This window comes from Thermobia domestica, chromosome 17 (genome assembly GCF_964235325.1).
Source record: "Thermobia domestica chromosome 17, izTheDome1.hap1.1, whole genome shotgun sequence".
NCBI lineage: Eukaryota > Metazoa > Arthropoda > Insecta > Zygentoma > Lepismatidae > Thermobia > Thermobia domestica.
The window spans coordinates 46,607,009-46,629,509 of NC_137470.1; the positions used below are offsets into that span (position 1 = coordinate 46,607,009).

Genomic DNA, 22,501 nt, shown 5'->3' on the forward strand with positions numbered 1-22,501 from the left:
GGGTTCCGAAAAAAAAAAAAAACTTGATGAAGATCACATGCGGAACCGTGTGAGAATCTGTCAGCACCTACTGGGCAGTTATGATAACGAAACTGAAGCGCTTTTTTAGGCGAATCATCACTCGAGCTGAAACGTGGATTCATCTCTTTGAACCAGAGAGGAAACGCTAGAGAATGGAATGGAAGCGTCCTGGATCTTCGTCAAGTATTCAAGAGTAACATTGTGCAGGGAAACTGATGCCCAGAGTGCTTTTGATTCACAAGGGATCCAATCCTGGAACAATAACTAGAAAAAGGGTCAATAATATACAGTAAAAGGTACAGTGATATGCTGGTAAGCGAGTTGAAGCCTGCAATTCGTAATAAACGCAGAGGTCGATTGTCGGAAAATGTTCTTGTGCTGCATGATAATGCACGTCCACATACTGCCGCCCACACCGCTCAAACTTTTAAGACACTGAGTTTTGAAGTGTTGGAGTATCCAGCATACAGTCCCGATCTCTCCCCGTCGGCTTACCATTTGTTTGGTCCAATTAAAGAATTCCTTAGAGGCCGTCGATTCAGCTCCGATCAACAGGTGAAGCAAACGGTGCGTTCGTGGCTTGCTGCGCGATTAAAAAACTTTTTTGCAGAGGGTATAGGAAAGTTTGTGCAACAGTGGACAAGGTACATTGAAAAGAAGGATGACTATGTTGAAAACTGATATGAATAAAAACACTCTACTGTTTTGGTAATAAATAATAATAAATGTAGATACTTATTGACTCACCCTCGTACTAAGGTTTGGTTCCTCAACAGTATTGTGTCAGAGAAATAATATGTACCTTGTTCATTATAGTTTTTGAAATATTTTACAACATTAATAAAACAACTGATCAAAGCACCAAATATATGTTAATAATACTTTTGAAACAGTTTCGACAATGTAACAAAAGAATTGTTAATGTATATTTGATGCTTTAGTACTCACACAACTTTTATGGAGGGAGTTTGACTACGGGAATACAATTTGAAGTACTCAGCAACTACTTCTATAAAAATTGTTGCAGAAGTACCGCGGGATACTGAAAATGGATATTTGGAAAGGGCACATACGAGTTCCTCAGTGATGTCTCGACCCCACTATGGTACATCCCATAGTTTTGAAGCTATGGATCTTTAAAGTTCATTTTTTCATGTTTTCGGCAGCCTGTAACTCCGAAATGATAGATTTGTGCACCCAGGTTGGTCTATGCTTCTTGTCTTATCCTGGTGTCTGAAATCACCTCCTAAACGTTGTCGATGTTGTTTTGAAACATCCTGTATAATGTAACTGTACTTGTAAGATCGGATATGGGATATATCGTTTCCCGAAATTATCATCTTCTAAGACTTTTTCTTATATAATACTTCACGGAGAACATGAAACAAACATAACTAAGACTATACGGTATAAGTCGAATTAAGAGATTCAAACATACTAGAATGCTTACCTCAGATTTCCGCAGGAATATCTGAATAAGTACTCGTAACTCTCGGGCCTCGTGCTTTAATCCCTGGCAGGACTCTTTCACTTCCTTGGTCGATCTTCTTCTGATCACTTGAACTTTCACGTCAATGTCAACCAGATCAAAAGAACTACTGCAAGCCGCTTCACAAACTTCTAAAAAGGTAATGTATTCAGGCATAAAAAAACAAGTCCACATTTGAATTGTATATACTACATATATATAATATACTGAGAGTTCAGTTTAATGGACACGGTGTCTTCCCACTTTGCCTAACAGTTTATCAGTTGTCAATCACAGGTAATAATCACATCCGCCATTTTAGGTGAAATGCCAATTCCCATTACGTCTAACGGTCTTATTAGGAAGGAAAAACTACCTATATAGAAGATCTGACAATATTTCCATACTTTAAACATAAATAGGTGACAGACTCTTACATACAAAAGTCACATTTATTTCAAATAACAATAACAGAAAACATTTCAAATATGCAAAAAATAACTTATATCAAATAAATTACTACAATCATATTAACAACTTATCATAATAGCGTGTGTCCTTCCTATCCAAAATCGCTCAAATTTTTCGCCCATAAAAAAAATGACATGGTTAACCGTCTTGGGTTTTCGAAATTTAGATTGTATAACAAAATACATCGAATCCATACCCTGGAGACCGGTGCAAAGAACTTTTACTTTTTGTGTGTGGCTGTGTAATCGTTGCTTTTGTCAACAAGGGCTCTTGTATGCAATTTCTGAGACTTGTATAAGTATGGAAACACTAGCAGATCTTCTATATAGGGGGTATTACCCTCCTGATAAGATCGTTAGGCGTAATGGGAATTAGGCTAAATGGAAAATAACATTTCACTTAAAATAGCGGATGTGATTATTAAATGTGATTGACAGCTTATAAAGTGTTAGGCAAAATGGGAATTAGGCAAAATGGCGAGTAAAGTACGGAGACATAATATTTCGTCATTATGCTGTTTCTTGCAAAAGTGGGTTAACAAGATTAATATAAGACATACACCTACAATCTCATGCGATTGGATGCGTACGATTGGAAACGCATGACCTCCTACAGGAAATCGAACATGGGTTTCCCGCTCCGAAGGCCCGTACGGTAACTTTATAGCCACAACCGAGCTCCTAATATTCTGTATATAACAAAAACATTCCTATACAAAATTTCTAGCTGTATGTCTAGCGTCTCAAAGGAAATATCCAATAATAACAGAAGCCCTTTAATCCCCCTACCGCTTTTCGAATTAAAATTCCCTAAAGTTCTTCTTATCCATAGTTTGGTGCATACAAAATCATTTGTGCAAAACTGTGTGCAGTCTCCTGGATGAAAGGCTAACGCGCGCACTCTCTCTGTTGGATTCGATTCCTGGTCAGGGCACTTGACTCAAATAGAATCCCTGGGGGCGCGGTGGCTCAGTGGTAGAGCGTTCACCTCCGGTGCTTGGGGTCTTTGGTTCGATCCCAGCTCGCGCCGTATGCACTTTGTGGTGGACAAACACCGTGCTTGGGGGTTTTCTCGGGGTTCTCCCATTTCCTCCCACTTTCTTCATTCCACCATTTCATTCATTTCTCATCGTCACCGTCTCCTTTAGCCTAACCGGCATAACCGTCGGACATGCAACTCATTTCATTTCATTTCTATATCTATCTATCTATCTATCTATCTATCTATCTATCTATCTATATATATATATATATATATATATATATATATACAGGATAAACTCTATTCTTGATAATGAAGGTTATGTATTTTAAAGACATCTTTTTTTATCCCCGCTACTATGACACAAGAAGTATTTTTTTTTTCTTTCTTACTTTCAAACTGCACGTTTCTAGCTATAGTACGTTGGCCACATTGATGCGCGATCAAATGGAAGAATGAGCCACTTTACCTTTGCATATAATAGCAAAAGTATTAGCTCATGCTGATTATATATTCAGCATACAGGTTTGATTCTGCTGGTCCTGAACAAGCGATTCCAGGTTCTATTATAAAGGTCCTCTTAAGAATACTGAACATCACTGCGTATTACTACACGATATGACAGTTCCAGGCCTCCCAGCAGGACATTCAAAAAATATAGGACAGTTTGGTTTCTACAATAAAATATTACGCTCTGAAACACAGAAAAAAAAAATACAAATGTGTTGTAAGGAAAGGCCACCCTTCACCCGCCAACCTTGCAAGACTTTTCCAGTATTCATTACAGATTTTCCGGAGTACCATCAATTTTGACTACAATGCACAAACACAAATCAGTAGTGCAACTTGGAAGTATTATTTCTTTAAGGATACCACCCCTCCATACATTCTGAATTAGTCTTTTCACGTTACTTTTTCTTTTGTTTGTATGATTTTTGTGCAAACAATAGAATTTGAACAAGGCATTGAAAACACTAAAAATGCAGCTTTAATATTGTTAGAATTTAGAACATATTCGCACTACCTCAGAAGAAAAAAAAATAGTTTACTTTTATTTATATGATTACCATGGCATTTAACACCTTTTACATGTCGTTATTCATACGTAATTTTGAATACACTTAAAAATGTTAACTTTTGTCTACCTTCCTACTATCCTTCTAGTTCTTTTATTTACAGATGAACTCTATTTTGACATTATTTTTCTTTACTTCGTGTCTTTCTAATGGAAAAAGAAGACTGATAACTTATTTGTGTGTAATGAAATATTTTAATCTAATTAAACATTGAATTATTTGATCAACGTATTTCCTTCTGAAATAAATAATGTAACCGCATTTCATTCACCATAGCTCTGCAAATTATATAAACGCTTCTAACAACTGTTACACAAGAAAATGCTAACACAGCTTGCGTTATAAGAAACTAGAGCATGGCAAGGTTTTTCAGCTAAGCTACATTTGGAAGACTAAGCAAAAAACATGGGAGGATAGGAAAAAAAAAAATGAAAAAATAATAATTAGGATTAGTGACTAGTCTCTCAGAAAAAAAAAAAAGATGCATTTAGCATAATGCTAATATGTAGCAATTTAACCCTTGACCTGTATTTTTAATAATTAAATGACTGAAAAATATAGGAAATAAAGGACAAGATTAAAACATAGGACAAATATACACACATTTCCAAACTATGGGAAAAAAATAGGAGACAGCTGGGAGCCCTGCTGTTCTTCTTCAGGTTTGAATTCATACAACAACACACTGCTTTGAGTGTGTTGAGTTTCAAATTTGTTTCTTTGGTTATACGCCTTTATATACATGTGTGTAGTATAGACAAGTATGAGTATGTAACAGAACTATAGTTTTCAATGTGTTTTGTGTAACTTACTGTGAGATGTGCAAATAAGAAATATAATTGCAAAAGTAAGATTACAGATATTTTAATATGACCTTCCATGAGCAGAAAATCGTGTTCAAAACAAGTACACTATACTACAGTGCGATTCTCTTCAAAGTCTAACCAAGTAAAAGTTCCATAATTTCTTTGCTTCTTTTCTTCTTTATCCAAAGTAACTGTAAACGAAAATGCAAGCTAAGATCACAGAGTAGCGAAAGAAAAATGAATACTTTCAAGTTTCACGTTTAAGCCGTGAAGACCAGTTATAAATACAAATTAATACTTACAAAATAATTCATTAAGTGAAAAAGGAGAAAGAAACGAGAAGAGTGTGAAAAATCAATGGATACAAGTTTCCTCTTTGCTACAGTATTAACAGCCACCGGAGTTACGTATAATTTGACACTACTTAGGGTATTCTTAAAATACAATAAATATAACACAGATATAAGGTGTTTACATTGTTATACTAGTATAACACTAAGCACGAAGGGACTCTGTGATGTAATCACCACTCACTGTCAGAAGACAATTTGAACACAAGTCTGCACAGAACAAACACCAGTTAGGAGTGCTGATCATGTTTAGCGATTAACAATGTTATAAACTAAATGGGAGTAAAATGATAAAACAATTACAACTTAATATATTGAGAAAATAACACAATTTCCTGTTTCTATAGCTGATGTTGAGTCACAACATTATTTTTCACTTTAATTTCAAAAATTACGATATGCGTGATCGAGTGATCTGAGCTGTAGGCTAGCAGCCAAGGTACACAGGTCGCAGGTCCGACTGGCTTAAAATTTCAGCTTAGCATGTCTTTTTTGCCTCGACTATACGTTGAGACGTTGATTTATAGCTTAATGTGGAACTAAAATTTCATGAGTTTCCCCAAGAAGCAAAACCGGGTTAACCACGCCCGCCAAAGCAACAAACGCTAACCGTTTGGTCGCGAAAACTGTGGGTCCATTTATCTTACAAATCATAACTATGAAACGTTAAGCATAAAGCAGAGTCGTAAAGATGGAACACTCCTATCTAATGAACGATAGTAAAATTAAATGAATAATAATAATAAAAAAATATTTAAAAGTTCTTGTAGATTGCACATTTTCTGTTTGTTACAATCACAATGAACATGACATCATTGCTTTACCTACTTTCCTTTACTTGCTGTCTTTTTCTGTTTGCTTCCTCCGTTACGCCCTGTAAGAATCTGGTTTTCGTTGATTACTATATGAACACAACGAAGCACGTATACTATCTCAAACTGCTACACAACACTTCATTGTTACTTTGTATGTAAAAGTATACGATGAATCTTGTTCCGCCAGATAGACATTCGGTCTGAGATGTTGGCCGCAATTTCCAGCTTCAAAGAGTTATCTCTGGCCAGGAAGTGAAATAATACAAAGTAACGTGAATAAATCGGAACGTGTCACTCCGGCGAACATCAACCCAGAAATACGTCGTTGTGAATGAAATCATATAAATCATTACACTGTTACTAACTCCAGTAACGCTTTACACATATCAAATATTGAAATATTTTTATCAGTAACAAAACAACACAACTGGTAACCAAACCCAAATTTACTATGTTTAGCATTTGCTTCCGACGTACTAATTCGAATGGAACTCCAACTATTATTCGAAATTTTATCCGGGGCAAGCACAAACAAAAGCTATGGTGAAAGTAGGAGATAACGGATTCATTTGAATACAATAGTGCAGTCAAACAAAGGGATGGGCCCTGGAGGACACACTTCAATATAGTTTCACACAGAGCAATAAACAAAATAGACAAACGAGGAACTATTTTCACAAAATTAAGCGAGATATTAGCGTACGCCGATGGCATCACAATTACAGCCAGATCTGAAAAAGAACTGAAACAGATATATACTAGACTGGAACAAGAAACAGAAAATATGGGATTGAGGGTCAATAAAGGAAAAAGAAAATAATGATATAGTAATATCTATTCTAAGGCCATCGTAACCTGAGCTCTGACAGATCTAACATCGTGCAAGTTGACGATAGTGTTGCGAACTATCATAGCAAGAAGAATCAAAGCAACCAGTTGACAGAACGATGAAGGAATCGAATTACTTTATCACTGATTGAATCAGATTATAAGTTGAAATATTTACAAACTAGATATTTAAAAAATAAACGTACTTCACTTTACTCCTCAACATTCCAGCACAGCGTAGATCCACTAGGCCTAACGTTATTGCAACAATAATGATTTTTTTTTTCTTTTTTCACTTATTGACACAACTCTGTTCTTTTGACAAGTTTGCTACGTAAATACAGCAAACATGGAACAACAACCGGTGCACCTCCCTGTCGCCGCAGGGAGTAGGTTTTCGTGAAACTGAAAGCGAAGAGGGTAGGGAGTCTGTACGGCTCTTCTAAAGTTCAAGGGCAATAAAAAGTGATTTGGAATGTCAGGCTGAAATTAGTAAAATTTCTAATGGACTTTGTGGGAAATTTGTTGACATCGAAAAAATGTACATAGTCTATATACTACAGAGACCGTTATAATGAGCTTTTCATAAGGACTGATTTAGAAATTGAGTAGTTGGAAAGTAACGAACATGATCCAGCTATGTTTGTCTTTTCGTAGAAGACATATTTTCACTAATATGTGAAGGGGAGGATAGGTTTAGACCCACAAAAATACATTTGGAAACACTAGGTTGTTTCCATGGTAACAGAACAGTGTTGTCGCAATTATACCTACTCATTACTGTGAAAGTTTTTGTGTTGTCAGGTTATTTTGATTTTTTGTGCTATCATCTCAGTGCATTGGTGTGAATATTGTGGTGTAATCGTTGTTATTTTCATCCATCAGTGGAACATAGTTTGTATTCGTATTATTCACATAGACCTAAAATATAAATTTAGTATGTGTTTGTGTTTATGAACACAATGCCTGAAGTGCGTAAGAAGTGCGGAAAGGGGGTGCCCTTGACAAGTCAGGCAGGGGAATTTGTGTTTAATATTAGGGACTATTTGGAAAAAGAACGTAACGACGGTCCTTTATTGCCATTGAATAAAGTGATTGAAAGAGTATATTCAGCTGTATACATTAGCCCTACAACTGTGAAAAGAATCACAAAAGAGAAGTGCCCGAAAGACCTCACTGAACCGACGGAAACTTTATCCACCCTAGGAAAAAAGCGTAGGATTTCTACAGTAAATAGAATTAAATTGTCTACAATTGAAAGCCATTCTCTAACGTAAGTAGTTTTCATATATATATATATATATATATATATATATATATATATATATATATATATATAAAACATTATGAATCTTACGCAGAGTCGTTCTCACGCGTGTTTAGTGTCATACTAAAGAGTTGAGTTGATTTTGAGTTTAACGCCTCTTTCAGCAGCGAGGTTATATGAGACGTGGACCTACTGATTGACGTGGAATCCGTACCACTTGAGCTCCCGCCGGGAATCGAACCGGGGTCTCCCATGCCAAAGGCGTACGCTAATCGCTTAGCCACGAAGAAGCTTGATGTCATACCAAAGAGTTCGACATATGCAGTAGTCAGACATTTAGTATGACGCTAATCATACGTCAAAACGATTCTGCATAAGGCCTGTGTTTAGAAGTAACGGTTGTTTTCTTTACGATCTTAACGCAAACTAACTTGTTTGTTTCTTTTGACTAATACTTTCGTCAGGCACAATGTTAAATAATGTTTTTGTTGTAATACATAGGTGATTATTTTCCCACAAAATGTGCCCCTTGTTATATTGTATTGTTACAGAAGATAATGGCAACCGCGCGTGATCGCACGTGAGAGTTGTCAGAGCTCTTCTTAGCGCGGCCTTACTCTAGAAAAATGAAGGAAAGAGACAGAACGGAATTGGTGATAAAAAACAAGACCTTTGAAGTGGTGAATAGCTTTACATATCTAGATATGGCACTGAATAACCAAAACAGAATGAAAGATCAGTATAAGAATACAAGCAGGAAATAAGGCATGCCATTGCAACATGCCAGTGCTGAAGAGTAAACTAATCAGTAAGGGTCCAAAAATTAGGATATATGGTAAGGCCTGTAATAAGATATGGAGCGGAAATATGGACAATGACGAAGCGAAATGAGAACATGCTCCGTATATTTGATAGAAGAATCGTAATAAAAATCTACGGATCTGTGAAAGATGGTGATAAATGGAGAAGAAGAACTAATGAAGAAATAGGTGATATATTGGGGAAACGAGATACAGCCAGATTCATTAAGACTCAACGGTTAAAATGGTTTGGCTATGTGGAGAGAATGATGGATGGCAGACTGTCGAAGAAAGTCCTGCACGAAAGAATGTATGCAGGTAGAGGAAGAGGAAGACCGACGTTACGATGGATGGACGATGTAAGGAGGGATCTGGAGCAGACGAAGATAACAGGGTGGGCTAACAAATTGAAGAACCGAGAAGAATGAAGGCTAATTATTGAGGAGATCAAAGCCCATATAGGGCTGTAGCGCCGTGTGGTAAGGGTAAGTCATTCGAGGCAAGTACTCGGACCAAATATCAAACCCTGCCCAGAAAGTGCGTGCGTTAGCCACTCCGCCAGGAGACAGCACGAAAATTTCACACAAGTTCTCTATATGCACCAAAGTATGAAAAGATGAAGTTTTGAAAAATTATACTTCCAAAAGTGAGTAGAGATATTAAAAGGGTTCTATCATGATTACTGGATCTTTCTCTTGAGATACTGGGCACAGAAAAAAAACTGTAAGAACATGATTTAGTGTATACAAACCGTTAATACCTAACGCAACAAGTTGCGAAAATACATCACTAAGTATCCTGAAACCAGAGAAGGTTCTCATAATTATCTCTGAATATTTTCCACAAGCTTCATTCTTCTGGTGTCAACAACGGGCATTTCTGCTAGTCAGTTGGTATTTCTGGAGTATATTTATCTATGTTCGAACATTATTCCAGACAATCTCTGCTTTACTAAGTTCAAAACCATTTCAAGCTGAATTTGATTGGAAATGAACGAAAGTATTGTCCCTCTCTCTGCTATAAAATAGCGTTGAGTTCAGTCTCAAAAATGACGCTGTAATATTAGGAATGGTAACACAAGGAAGCACTAACAATCTATCAACAGTGTTAGTCTACAAGCAAACGTTTGTACAGTCACCAGGACTTTTGCTGGTGTCAAAAACGCCTGGACAGATACAGCCCAACTTACTCGTAACATTTCAAGCAATACGCTTACGAAGCACTGAAACAGGTTTTTGTTGTAGAGTTAATGCATTAAGAATTTCTCCATTTTAAGATGAATCTCTATTGTTTGGAGCGTGCTGTCAAATGACCAGTATGGCATTTAGACCGTTTCAAAACATAAGAACCTCACACCAATACCAAGAGGGCAACCCAACATTTGTTAGGACTGCATTTGATAAATGTTGACAGATGACCGATGTCATTAGGTAGAAGAAGAAACAAAAGAAAGGAAAGCAAGTGAGATACTTTTCGTGAGAAATAAATAGTTAAAAAAAAAAATTGGCCTATTGACAAGGAACAGAAGCGTGTGGGTGTCCTGTGGATTTCCAGGAATCAAGGCTGTCTTGTTCTGAAAGCTAGTATAATGTATTATTTCATTACATACTCCATGCGAGAAGAGAGAAAAACCACTTATCATACACGAGTTAGAAAATGGCTAAAATAAACTGAAAATACAAAATCTGGAACAATTCAAAGAAATAAGTTTTGAAATATTTGTCTCCATTTATGGGTCTACTCCAGTTCCCCAATCTGTGAATTCAAGCAAGGATAAAAGGGGCCACAGTGCAGGGTTTGCCCAAGTGGGCCCAGCCCGAAAAAAACCGGCGGTTTTTTTTCCGGTTGGACCCACCTGAAAAGAAAAACACTTTAAAACACACCTGGGTTTCTGAGGTTTTTGTTAGAATATTATTGGTACAACTAAGGTGATCACACTGAAAGTGATTTTTATCAGATTTTGCACTTTCCTTGGGCGAATTAGATGCTTTCATGTTAAAGTATAAAGTAACATCCAACGTCAGACTTAAATGAAGTTCTGACTGCACTCAATGAATAAAAAAGCTTACCTTACGGTGATCAGATTCTGACAAGCGAAAAGCAGGACACAAATATAATAGTACATGATAGTTTACTGTGCCGGCAATACGCACGTCCTTACTTCATTTAACGTTAACCTTATATTAATAAATCGTTTTTGTTAAAAAGTACTAAACAAAAGTTTTGAAGGAATTCAATATAACAACAAATGCTTTGATGAAAGACAAAGTGGTTTATTTTTATGACTGTACAGTGAAACTTCATTTAGAGCTAAAGATTTTTTTAAAATCGATTTTCGGAGCGTGGAATTATTTTAAGGTATGAGGGAAAATTTAAACCGACACGAGGGAACTTCTATTTGGTTAGCATCACTGTTGTAAGCTGAAAAATAAACCTTTCCTACCTTACCGATATCTCAACAAGCCCTTCTCACTAAAAAAAGTATTGCAACACAATGGTTTGTTGGTTGTTTTCTTTTCTAATCTTTAGAGGAGTGTTAAAAAACACGCAGCGGTTCATCATTTAGAAAAAGAGTGCCTGTGATTGAAAATGTTGTGAATAAAAAATGAAACATTAAAATATTGCAAATAAGTTAACTCAGGACATTTTAAGAAAGAATGACATTTCTCGATTTTCTAGGCGTCTTCGCAACACGCAGGACAGCTCTTTGAAAAAGAGTACTGTACTGCGAAAATCAATACGTCTGGTCACCCTAGCTTGCCTTAGCTTCAGATAATTATAGAACATATTAATGTATGGATTGTGTTTATAGCCTATTTGAAGTAAAATGTGCAATTTTATATTTTAGAAAATACCTTCCGTGAATAGTGTGCTCGGCGATTCCGTGGGACGTTATCCCTCATACATTTGACGAGTTTAAGGCCATAGGTGCCTGTACCACCAGTAAATATGTAAATACATTACTAAAACTATTAGTATTATTTCATACATTTGATGGTAACACAAGTATTCTTCAGTACAATTTGGTTTTACAACAACAGTAGTTCAGTCATTATTTGCTACTCTTGAAATTAGCATTCTGTACAATCAACACCAGCAACAGTGTAAAAATTCTTGTCAAATTTAAAAAGCTTAACGCTCGGAGTTCTGAAGACTATGTAACGCTACTATTTCAAGTGCTGAATTCAAACTTCCGTACTAGTGGAAGTGTCGATGTACAGTAAATAAAGCATTTTAGGGGAAAACCCGTCGTGAAAGAAGTGTTCAATGAATTCCCGCAATTGAATGCACCAAGTATTGAAAGTGAATACTTCAACAATAAAACGACGTATTTATTTTAAGCTGGAAGATATTTAATTTAATTTAAGACATTTTGAAACATTTATTTTATAAAATATGAATTATCTCTTTGTTAATTGTTTTAAATTAATTTTCGGGAAAGAACGAACCGTCTTGCTAGTGCTAGGGAAATGCCCGTAATTGAACGAAAAATGTATCGGAAGTGAACTTCAACAATAAAACCGTTTATTTTACACTGGAAAATATTTGCCATATAAGACATTTTGAAACATCTATTTTATAATACATGAATTATATGTTTGCTTTAAATTAATATATTTGGTATTCATATTTGGCGAACATTAACTCGATGTACATTTGTTCGTTTGTCTGCCTGTACTACACACACATTATAGGGCACCACTTTCGCTTTTTTAAGTTTAAATTTTCAGGGTACAAGCACGAGACACACTAAATTTACTGTATAGATTTTGGCGGCATACCAACGTAAAATTTCAAAATGGCGCCCATTCTTTTCCAAAATAGCGGATACAAAGCGCAATTTTTTGTCTTTTAAATATAAATTTTCAGAGTAGAAGCACGAAACACACTAAATTAGCTGTGTATATTTTGGCGGCGATCCAACATAAAATTTCAAAATGGAGGCTTTTTGTCTTCTTCTTCTTCTTCTTCTTCTTTTTTTTTTTTTTTTTTTTTAACTAGCGGCTATAAACGCTACATAGAGCACTTTTCGGACTTTTAAGTTGAAATTTTAAGGGTAAAAGCAAGAGACATTCTAAATTTGCTGTATAGATTTTCTCAGCGACCCAATGTAAAATTTCAAAATGGTGGCCATTTTTTCAAAGAGTAGTAAACAGAAAAATGTTTCAAGTTGCGACAATGACAGTCTTGAAACATAAATCACATTTTAACATTTTAACCCCATAGACATTGAAATATTTCGAAAAAAACAATTAAACCCGAAAATACCTGCAAAAACCCACATGGGCCCAGGTGGGTTGTTTTTTTAAAAATACTCGGATTTTTTCAAACCCTGCCGCAGTGGCTCAATGGTAGAGTGTTCACCTCTGTTGTATGGTGTACCGGGTTCAAATCCTGCTCCCGCCAAGTGAACTTTGTGGTGGACAAATACCGTGTGCGTGGGTCTCCTCGGGGTTCTCCCGTTTTCTCCCACTTTCTTCATTCCACCATTTCATTCATTTCTCATCACCACCGTTTCCTTTAGCCTAACCGGCATAACCGTGGGAAGTAAAACTCAAAGATTTCATTTTTTTAAGCAAGAATAAAGATATTGGTGGCTCATGAGGCATCTTCGTCTTACCAGATTATTTACCTATGAATGAACGCACATTTAATTAGTAACCTTTGTTAATTTCTACAGCATATAATATATATACTTCTAGTACCGCTATATACAATATTTAATTCATGTTTCTCTATGTTATTTTTATTATGGATTGTATTCTTCGTACATATAAACTCTTTTTTATTGGCTTGTTTTTGTTTCTTTTCCCTGTATTTTATTCCGTTCTATGTTTGGTAGTTTTAACAATTTTCTTTACTTAACAGTCAAGGACTTTCACGAGTTTTATTTCTCCGTCCAGAGATGGAGTTAGCATCGCAGTCGGTCTTGCCTCCGCTCGCAAAAACGTGTGTGAAAATGTTTGTTGTTTAATTCGATGTTGCCATCTCAATAATGAAAAAGTGTTAAATACAGTCAAATCACTTGACAAATAATGAACATAAAGAACATAATTGTTTTATATATACACAATTCTTTTGTATATTTATACGTGTATGTTTGTGTGTATTGGTAAAATAAGTCATAGTTTTCGTCTAATAATAAGAAAACAGTCTATAACATGTCATGAAATCTCAAACACCCTCCAATCGCCCCTTTTTGTTCCAAGCCTGGTTTAGAAAGGAAAACGCCTGTGGGGGCGTTAAGCCATTGTTAAGAACCAGTGACCGAAATAATGAAAATATTTTCAAGATTCTCATCATTATTCGGACCCCCTTGAAGTCTCAGAAAAAGGAAAAAAAAAAGTATTGAAAGTTTGTGATAAATGGGAATTTCTTGTTTTATCTTCATTCTTGTACATTTTCAGAATACGAAATACCAGTAAATTAAATACATTTAATAAATACCTGCAGAGAAAAGGAAGGAATGAAATGATTACTTGTTCTGTATTGCTTGGTACATAATGTGTTTCTATGGAGTATCTGATACGTTTTATTATTATTATTATTATTATTATTATTATTATTATTTCTCTGTGCACGAAAACGCGTACCAATGAGCGCAATATCGCGCTAATACACTTACGTTATTTTCATTTTTGTAAGTAACCCTTTAACTTCTTCCTTCTGTTCCCAATATTTATATATTTTCAATCCATCAAGTCTTTTCTTCTGCACAGAGAAAAATCCGTTCTCCGGACAGCGGTATATTGTACAAATATACGGTATTCTCTTGCTTACTATAGAAATCAGTATGAAGCATACGTTATCCGTATGCTACATAGGCACTGCCCTTAGGTGTTACATCATGCCATTGCAGGATGTCTGACATCTAACAGTTTTCCGTATATCACATGCATATACTTATGTTACCTTCGCCAGCTGTATGTTATATACGTCCATTTGTATGCGAGATCCTGACCGCCTTCACTGTTTCATACAGAAAGTACGTATAGATGGAACACTTATACAGAAAGTATTATAAAACATGCGTTTTCAGTTATACGTCTGCTGTACGTTAAGTCCAAAAACTACAGGAATTACGCATGTAACCTACGTTTTTAAGTACGCCACCTACATTTTTTTTTCTCGGTGTGTTACGAAATAAAATACTAAAGTATTTAAAAACAGATTTTGTTCGATTTAGAGATGGAAATTGTACAGTAATTTGGCTGTCCGCAGATGTACATCCAAACCCGATTACCGTACGGAGAAGTGCGATAATTTTAAATCTTGAGCTCTTATTCCTCAATATAGTTTTAAAAACTATTACTGTTTGTAATAAAACAGTAATACTACTTTTTAAAGAAGGAAAACGTTCCGTTTAGCTGATTTTGAGAAAACAAGAAAACACTACTCAGCCGAGTAACGAAGTTTAAAATGTCGGGGGAAACCTGATGTAAGGGTTGCTCACCACCCCCAATGGCACAAGCACCAGTGCTGCAAAAGTTCAAGTCTGTACATAATAACACTAAAGTAACCCTAAGTAGCAGTGTTACAACTCACCGCTGGCCTATCCCTCAGGAATCTGTCCTGGATCCGTCCCTGATCGAGACTTACACTGTCGTCTCGAGTCGAAAATATGTCATATGGAAAGAAAAGGCATGAAAAATGTCATCTTACAGCCTTTTGCGTCGATTTCCTTATAACTTGGGGGAGGCCCGTCCTAGTGTGCTAATTCACGAGGGGATGCCAGGGATTTCTCCTCTGAGAAATCTTTATCCCCCTGCAAGAGAAAATTTTCATCCCAGACAGGGATAACTTTTCCCCTCTCTTACGTGTGTGATGGCTGGGTGCGTATATAAGTGAAATTCATCTGCCCTGGGAAAAATATTCAATTCGCACACTGACCCGTGCAGTTATCCAAATTTTATATAACGTAGTGAAGAATATTTTTTTTTTGCGAAATAAAGTAATGTTTATTTTGCGAAATAAAGTATTGAGGAATCTACTTACATAGTCGTCAACAGGCCCGCAACTACGGCGAGGGTTAGGGGGCCTGGTTCCTTCCTAATTTTTTTTTAGCCCCTCAAACCACAATGCATCCGTATGATATTGATACAGAGACCTAGAATTGTTACGATTGCCCCCCTAGCATATTTATGTCCCCCAAACTTCAGTGGCTGGTTGCGGGCCTGGTCAACAAGGTTTTCACAGGTATTACGTAATTTAACAAATTTGTATAATGCAGAATAAATTTACTACTAAATCATGCTCAATTTTAAAATAAGCCAACATCATTTAGTTACAAGAACATAAAATGTTGCATTAGCCGTTACCCAGCTTTATCAAACTTGGTTATTTTCTGTTCGAACTCACAATGAAAGTTTGCACAAGATATTTCACACGAATTTGATCTTATACGGGTGTACTTATGCACATGATACCTAGGTAGAATCCCACAGCGTTCAGGCGCCTTTCGAAATTCATTTATTAGAAAAAATCTAAAATTAGGAAATGCAAAGTGTGAACATTACATGGATCTATATTTTCTTCCTTCTGCACTTCCAGGAAAAGGGAGATGCAGATATTACACATGAGTATACGGTAATTTATAAAATATTGTATTGTCACCAGACATATGTGAGTGAAAAATTTAAAAAAAAAGTTATAGATCTAGATAGTATAGAAGTGGCCATGTGGACAGGCAACAAAGAACGAAAGTGATTTTTTAAAAAACAGGGCCTAGGAATTTTATCCACATACCATTTCACCTGATCATATTTCCCTCAAAAATTATTCATGTAATTATCTTTCAATTATTTCTGAAAGGGTTTTGACCTCGCTTTCAAAGGGCAAATTTGTCCTAGATTGATTCCAATATTTTTTCTATAATCTTTCTCAAAGATCACAAACTGACATCTGTACTATGTTATTTTGCGGAAATGGTAAGCTGACAAGTGACAACTACCTTTTCCAGGAATTCGCAGAATGAAAAGAAAGAAAAAAAAAAGAAAGAGGGAGAGAGATGAGAAAAGGTTTGAGTTGTACCGCTGTTTATTAGTCACCTGATTGGAACAACTTCAGCGAGGCAGAGAACTAAACTTGCCGCTCGACTCGGGCGGAAAGGAAAAACTAAGATTTATTCATCACTTTCAGTATAGTAGCGAATGAACGTTAGGCTACAATTTGGTTTTCCCCAAATCATTAATCCCTTCATCAACATGAAGATCTTTTTCCTGTTTTCGTCAAAATACTACGGATTTTCTCACACTAGTGACACTTGTAGTACATTATTTATTTTAACCACATGAACTCATTTTATTTACAGATACTTTATCAAAATGAGATAGTAGATTTTGTCACTCGCCATAGGTTAACATATACAATACATCTAATTTTAAACGCACACGCACAATATGATGGTGTCTGATTGGTTTGTGTGCATGTGTCTGGATAAATATAGAACAACAACAACAACAAAAAAAAAAAGCCTATATTTACGGATTCAAGTTTCCCTTCAATGTTAGTGAACATAGTCTTGCTCATGAATGGAATATCTAAAATGCTGAGGAATTCTTCTAGGTGAGAGTAACCACTTCCAATAGATACCGTGGCCCAAACTGGTGACGTATTAACAGTTGACACTTTCGTTTTTGAGTCCAATTTCTCAGTAGAATGGCTAACTTCCCGGTTGCATGCTCGACATTTGAAGTACAAATAACTAACAAGTCCTAGTCGCCGTTCTTTTATAAAGTCCAATTTACCGCCAGTGCATATTCTTCTATAGGTATCTTGAAGTGTTAATGCCCATTGAAGAAAATGTTCCAAGTTAACAATTCGATAGCCGCTTGGGACGCCATTTCGTGTCACATTTCCACGCTCAGTCTCAAATATGAAAGTTTCAGAATCAAAGAAGAAACAAGTGAGTATCGTTCCACAGTGTGAAACTACGGTAGACTTCCAAACTATACAAATTACATAGTAAAACTGGAAATAGTAGAGACCGGAAGTAGCTGATTTCTACCACTTCCGGTTTAAATAGAAGATTGTTGAAGGAGATTGTACTTATTCCTGGAACGATGAATCGATTCTCAGAAACCTCTTGTCGATACCTCTTACCGTTTTTGAGTTATGACAAATACTGTTGAAACCGGAAGTGGCCGATTTGTATAGCTTCCGGTTTAACTTAAGATTGGTGAAGGAGATAGGACATATTCTTAGGATGCTAAATCGATTTCTGAAAACTGCTTGTCGATAACTCTTACAGTTTTGTCAATGAAAATCAATATTGAAACCGGAAGTAGTAGTGAATTTCTACTACTTCCGGTTTTAGTGGAAATACAGAAGTCGAAGTGTTTTGTTTCCTTCACACCTTGAATCGATTTCTGAGAACCGTTTGACGCTAGCTATTATCGTTTCTGGGTTATGACTATTACTGTTGAAACAGGAAGTGGTAAAAATCGACCACTTCCGGTTTAAGTAGGAGGTTGTTGAAGGAGATGGAATCTGTTCATGGGATGCTGAATCGATTCCCGAAAACCACTTTCGATAGATTTTACCGCTTTAATTGTATGACAATAAACTGAAACCGGAAGTAATAGTGAATATGTACCACTTTCGGTTCTAGTAGAAATGCAGAAGTGGAAGTGGTTTGCTTCCTTGAGACCCTGAATCAATTTCCGAAAACCGTTTGTCGATAGCTGTTACGGTACCGTTTTATGAGTTATGAGTTAAAACCGCAAATTGCCGATTTCTACCACTTCTGGTAAGTAGGAAGTTTCTGAAGGAGATGGAATCTATTCTTAGGATGCTGGAACGACCGCTTGTCGATAGCTCTTACCGTTTTTGCTGTGATACCTGTTGACAGACAGACAGACAGACGGACGGACACAGCCGTTCTAAAGAACTTCAATTTCTTATGCATAGCATAGAGGCATCATTGTGATACAATGATAGCTACGTGATATATATAGAGACGTGCAGATGAACGGGGGTCTATGGGTTCATACACACCCCTCCCAGAAAATTCTGAGCAAATGAAAAAAAATACTCCTATAGAAAAATAAATAGGAAATTCCACATTTCAGAAGTTGGAAAAGTCGGATCTCATTGAGAAATGAATTTTTTCTTCTATCATACCACTTTTGTGATGCAATTATCATCAGAGCTGGTAATTGCGCGTCATTTTTTTTTAATCACGTTTTCGGACGTTCAAAATGCTCAGCAATTACATTTTTTTTTTAGTTTCTACCAGGAACGTAGCCAGAGTTCTGATTTGGGTGGGGGGCATATATACTAAACTAGTAGTATAAATAGCATATTTGGAAGGCAAGTCAAGATTTGGACCCGGTGCTCCCCCTAGTTACATCCTTGGTTTCTACACAACTTTTTTCCGCTAGAAAGTGCCCAAGTGAATTAAATAGCTGCATAAATTGCTTGCAATAGTACAATATGTAAATACATTTTAGAAAAAAAATCATTCAAGTCATAGCCTACGATGCGGGGTCTTGCGAATATGATTCCCGATGTGAACACTTGGTCGACGTTGAAAAAAAAAAAAATGGTGGATCAAGACGACTAAAACTATAAACCAGATGAGAGGGTAGAGACGCATGCTAACATGGAGAATACACTCATTTGAAGCTACAATATATGAAATGCACTACTTCTCGTAGTGACTCTGGCATTTTTACCATGCCTTGAAAAAGAAAGCGACCCGCGGCTGAGTCAATACTTAGAAACAATTTTGGCGGAACAAGAATGAGGAAAACCAGTCCGGCAGGAGGGGGAGTAGAAATGACATGCCAATTCCAATGTGAAAACCCTCTGTGCAGCACAAATGAAAAAAACGGTCTTATCAGATTCCCTCGTTTGCTTGCTTGCTTCTCAATTCTTGGAATTCTAACCCGAAGCTAGTCAGTCACGTGATGTGCAAAGCAGAGAAATTCTTGGTTCATCTGCTTGCCCAGGATGTACTTATTACTGATAGATGAGACTTATTATATTATTATTATTATTATTATTATTATTATTATTATTATTATTATTATTCAAACTAATGAAATAAGGGGCGGGACAACTTCACACTTACAGGTCTAATTTTGAGATTTTTCTCCTCAAATCGTTAGTTTAGGTTAGTTGCTAAAATTATTATTTTCGAAAGAATTATTTTATACTAGAAATAAATTAGGGAGAGGAGGGATAGTGTGAAGTTGTCCACCCATGAACAATATCCATATAGTTATACTGCATTATATAACTAGTCGCTCGTCAGTTTACGCAGTTCTGAAGCTGCCTATCTCAGTTTTGCAAAAGTAAATATTTTATTTGACAAATATGTTTGAGGACCAAGTGGATGTAATTATAATCGTACTTCTTCTCTTTAATCAACATCATATTCGTATACATCGCTCTTTGTCATGATATGTATCATCTTCATAATTAATTCCACATAATCTCTAGTCCATTAACATTAAATTATTATTATATTGTGCTAAAGATCAAACAAAATGACACGCACAAATTTTATACGTACCATGGAATATTTCAGAACGAAAATGATTCTCACGTGTGAATATTATTATATTATTTAATCGTCAACATTATTTATATCTTGCTTACTGTCCGATCCTAATTGACAAATATTATACCTACGTAAACCAAGATTTCGAAGATAGACCTCCCTGGTATGGCTTACGGTTGACGGGTATCCTTGCGAGCCACTGTTCTTAGCACTCTAATTTATTGAAATAACTTATAGTACACTGGTACCCTTATTTGGTTCGCAGTGAGAGAGTATTAAATGTAGTACAATATTCCGTCCCAGTCTAAATAGTGAGTCAATATATTACAGATTGTATATAGAAACTGGTAGGTACTGAGAACAGATGCTAAACAACGAAAACAAAACATAATTAAAAACCAGAGACAAAAATAATGTAAATATACATTAAATAATAAGTAAAACGAATATAAAGAGTTATCTACTAACACATTCCAGTAACACGAAGCTTATATATATATATATAATCTTATTTTTCATCATGCTGTCTTAAATCTTCAGCGATTCCTTGTTCTTGATAACATGGAGAAGAATCATCAACAGAAACAACAATTTCAGTTTTGCGACGTTTAGCGGCGGCTCGAGCAGATTTTGAGCGCTTATTTCGTTTTCTGGTTTTTGATAAAGGTCGTTTACGAGCCATTATGTATTTGCAGTATATCAGCTCACGCCTGATTGGTAACACCTTCAACTCGTTAGCTACACTGCTAAATAGGTGATAGTAGGACCTTGTAGAACATCCCGTCGAAAATGCGAGTGGCGCTAGCGTACAGATGTTCCTTTTAAAATGTTAACACTTTCCGCATTTATTCTCGAAATACATAAAGTACGTTGGTAATACATGATGAAGTATAATATCGAGAGGAAGAAGACATTTCAGTGTTTAGAACGATATATAAATGTTGAAGATCGCTGGCCTCTTTCGACAAATATAAGTAATCAAAAAACGGATTTGCGCTGTGGTGTGCAGTTTAGTTGCATTTTTCATTCCAATATCTAGTTCTTAAGGTAATTAAAAACAAATCAAGCTTCAGGAGAAATTTAATACCATTTCATTCTAATCAATAATAATCAGGGAATAACATATTCAAGTTTCGGAACGAAATTTTTATTAATTATTGCACTAAATTGGAACACATTTTAATTAATTATTAATTAATTATATAAGCGCATATTGATTATATCAACATAAAATTAATCATTACTACTATTAAATATATTGTTATAATGTTATATACTCAGATCATTTCGATAAATTGCGTTCTTTAGTAATTCTGAGTAGAGTGCCAACGCCCTTAAGTATCATATTCATTTTTATATGGTAAAAATCCTTTTCTTTTGTAATTATTTATATTTTTTGTGCATTTATGTTTTTAAAAAATGTATGCACGTGGTTAAGTGCTCGGAGAACGCTGCAGAGCCTTAAATTCGTCACTTGAAAGAAGCCATAAATAAATAACTAACTAAATAAATGTTCAATATGGGATATAAAGTAAGCGACAAATGAATGGAATGAGGGGCAACAGACTAAAACTGAAATACAAGATACTTGATATAATGTCGCAGTTACGAGTTTATTTCGAAGAAAAATCGGTTTCGAAATCACCTTAACATTTAAAATTAAAAATGAAATGAAATGAAATCGTTGAGTTTTACGTCCCACGGTTATGCCGGTTAGGCTAAAGGAGACGGTGATTATGAGAAATGAATGAAATGGTGGAATGAAGAAAGTGGGAGGAAACGGGAGAACCCCGAGAAAACCCACGCACACGGCATTTAAAATTAAAGTAATAGCCATGGATATATGGAACAACGGGAAAATTATGTCGAAGGGTGCACGATCTTACTATGTTTTTAACTCTAACATGAATCTTCACAAGTGAAACAAATCTAAATAAATAATTTACTACAAAAGGCCTAACACCCTTCCTTTCAGAGTATTTTCCATCACCATCACCAGGACAAGTAACCTGGCAAATACTGAGAAGCCTCCATTAATAAGAATCGTCCACCAATTGCATATTATTCTTTCTTGACTGACTGCTGATTGGGTTTAACAACTCTTTCTTAGTA

At 35.8% G+C, this 22,501-nt stretch overlaps 1 protein-coding gene across 1 annotated transcript in view; it reads right to left on the bottom strand.

Moving 5' to 3' along the window:
- Positions 1-22,501, bottom strand: part of LOC145674544 (uncharacterized) — a 62,730-nt gene that overhangs the window by 13,106 nt on the left and 27,123 nt on the right. The window contains exon 3 of the mRNA XM_081744711.1: positions 1,472-1,641. Within this exon, the coding sequence (XP_081600837.1) occupies positions 1,472-1,641 (170 nt within the window). The remainder of the gene's footprint in view (positions 1-1,471; positions 1,642-22,501) is intronic.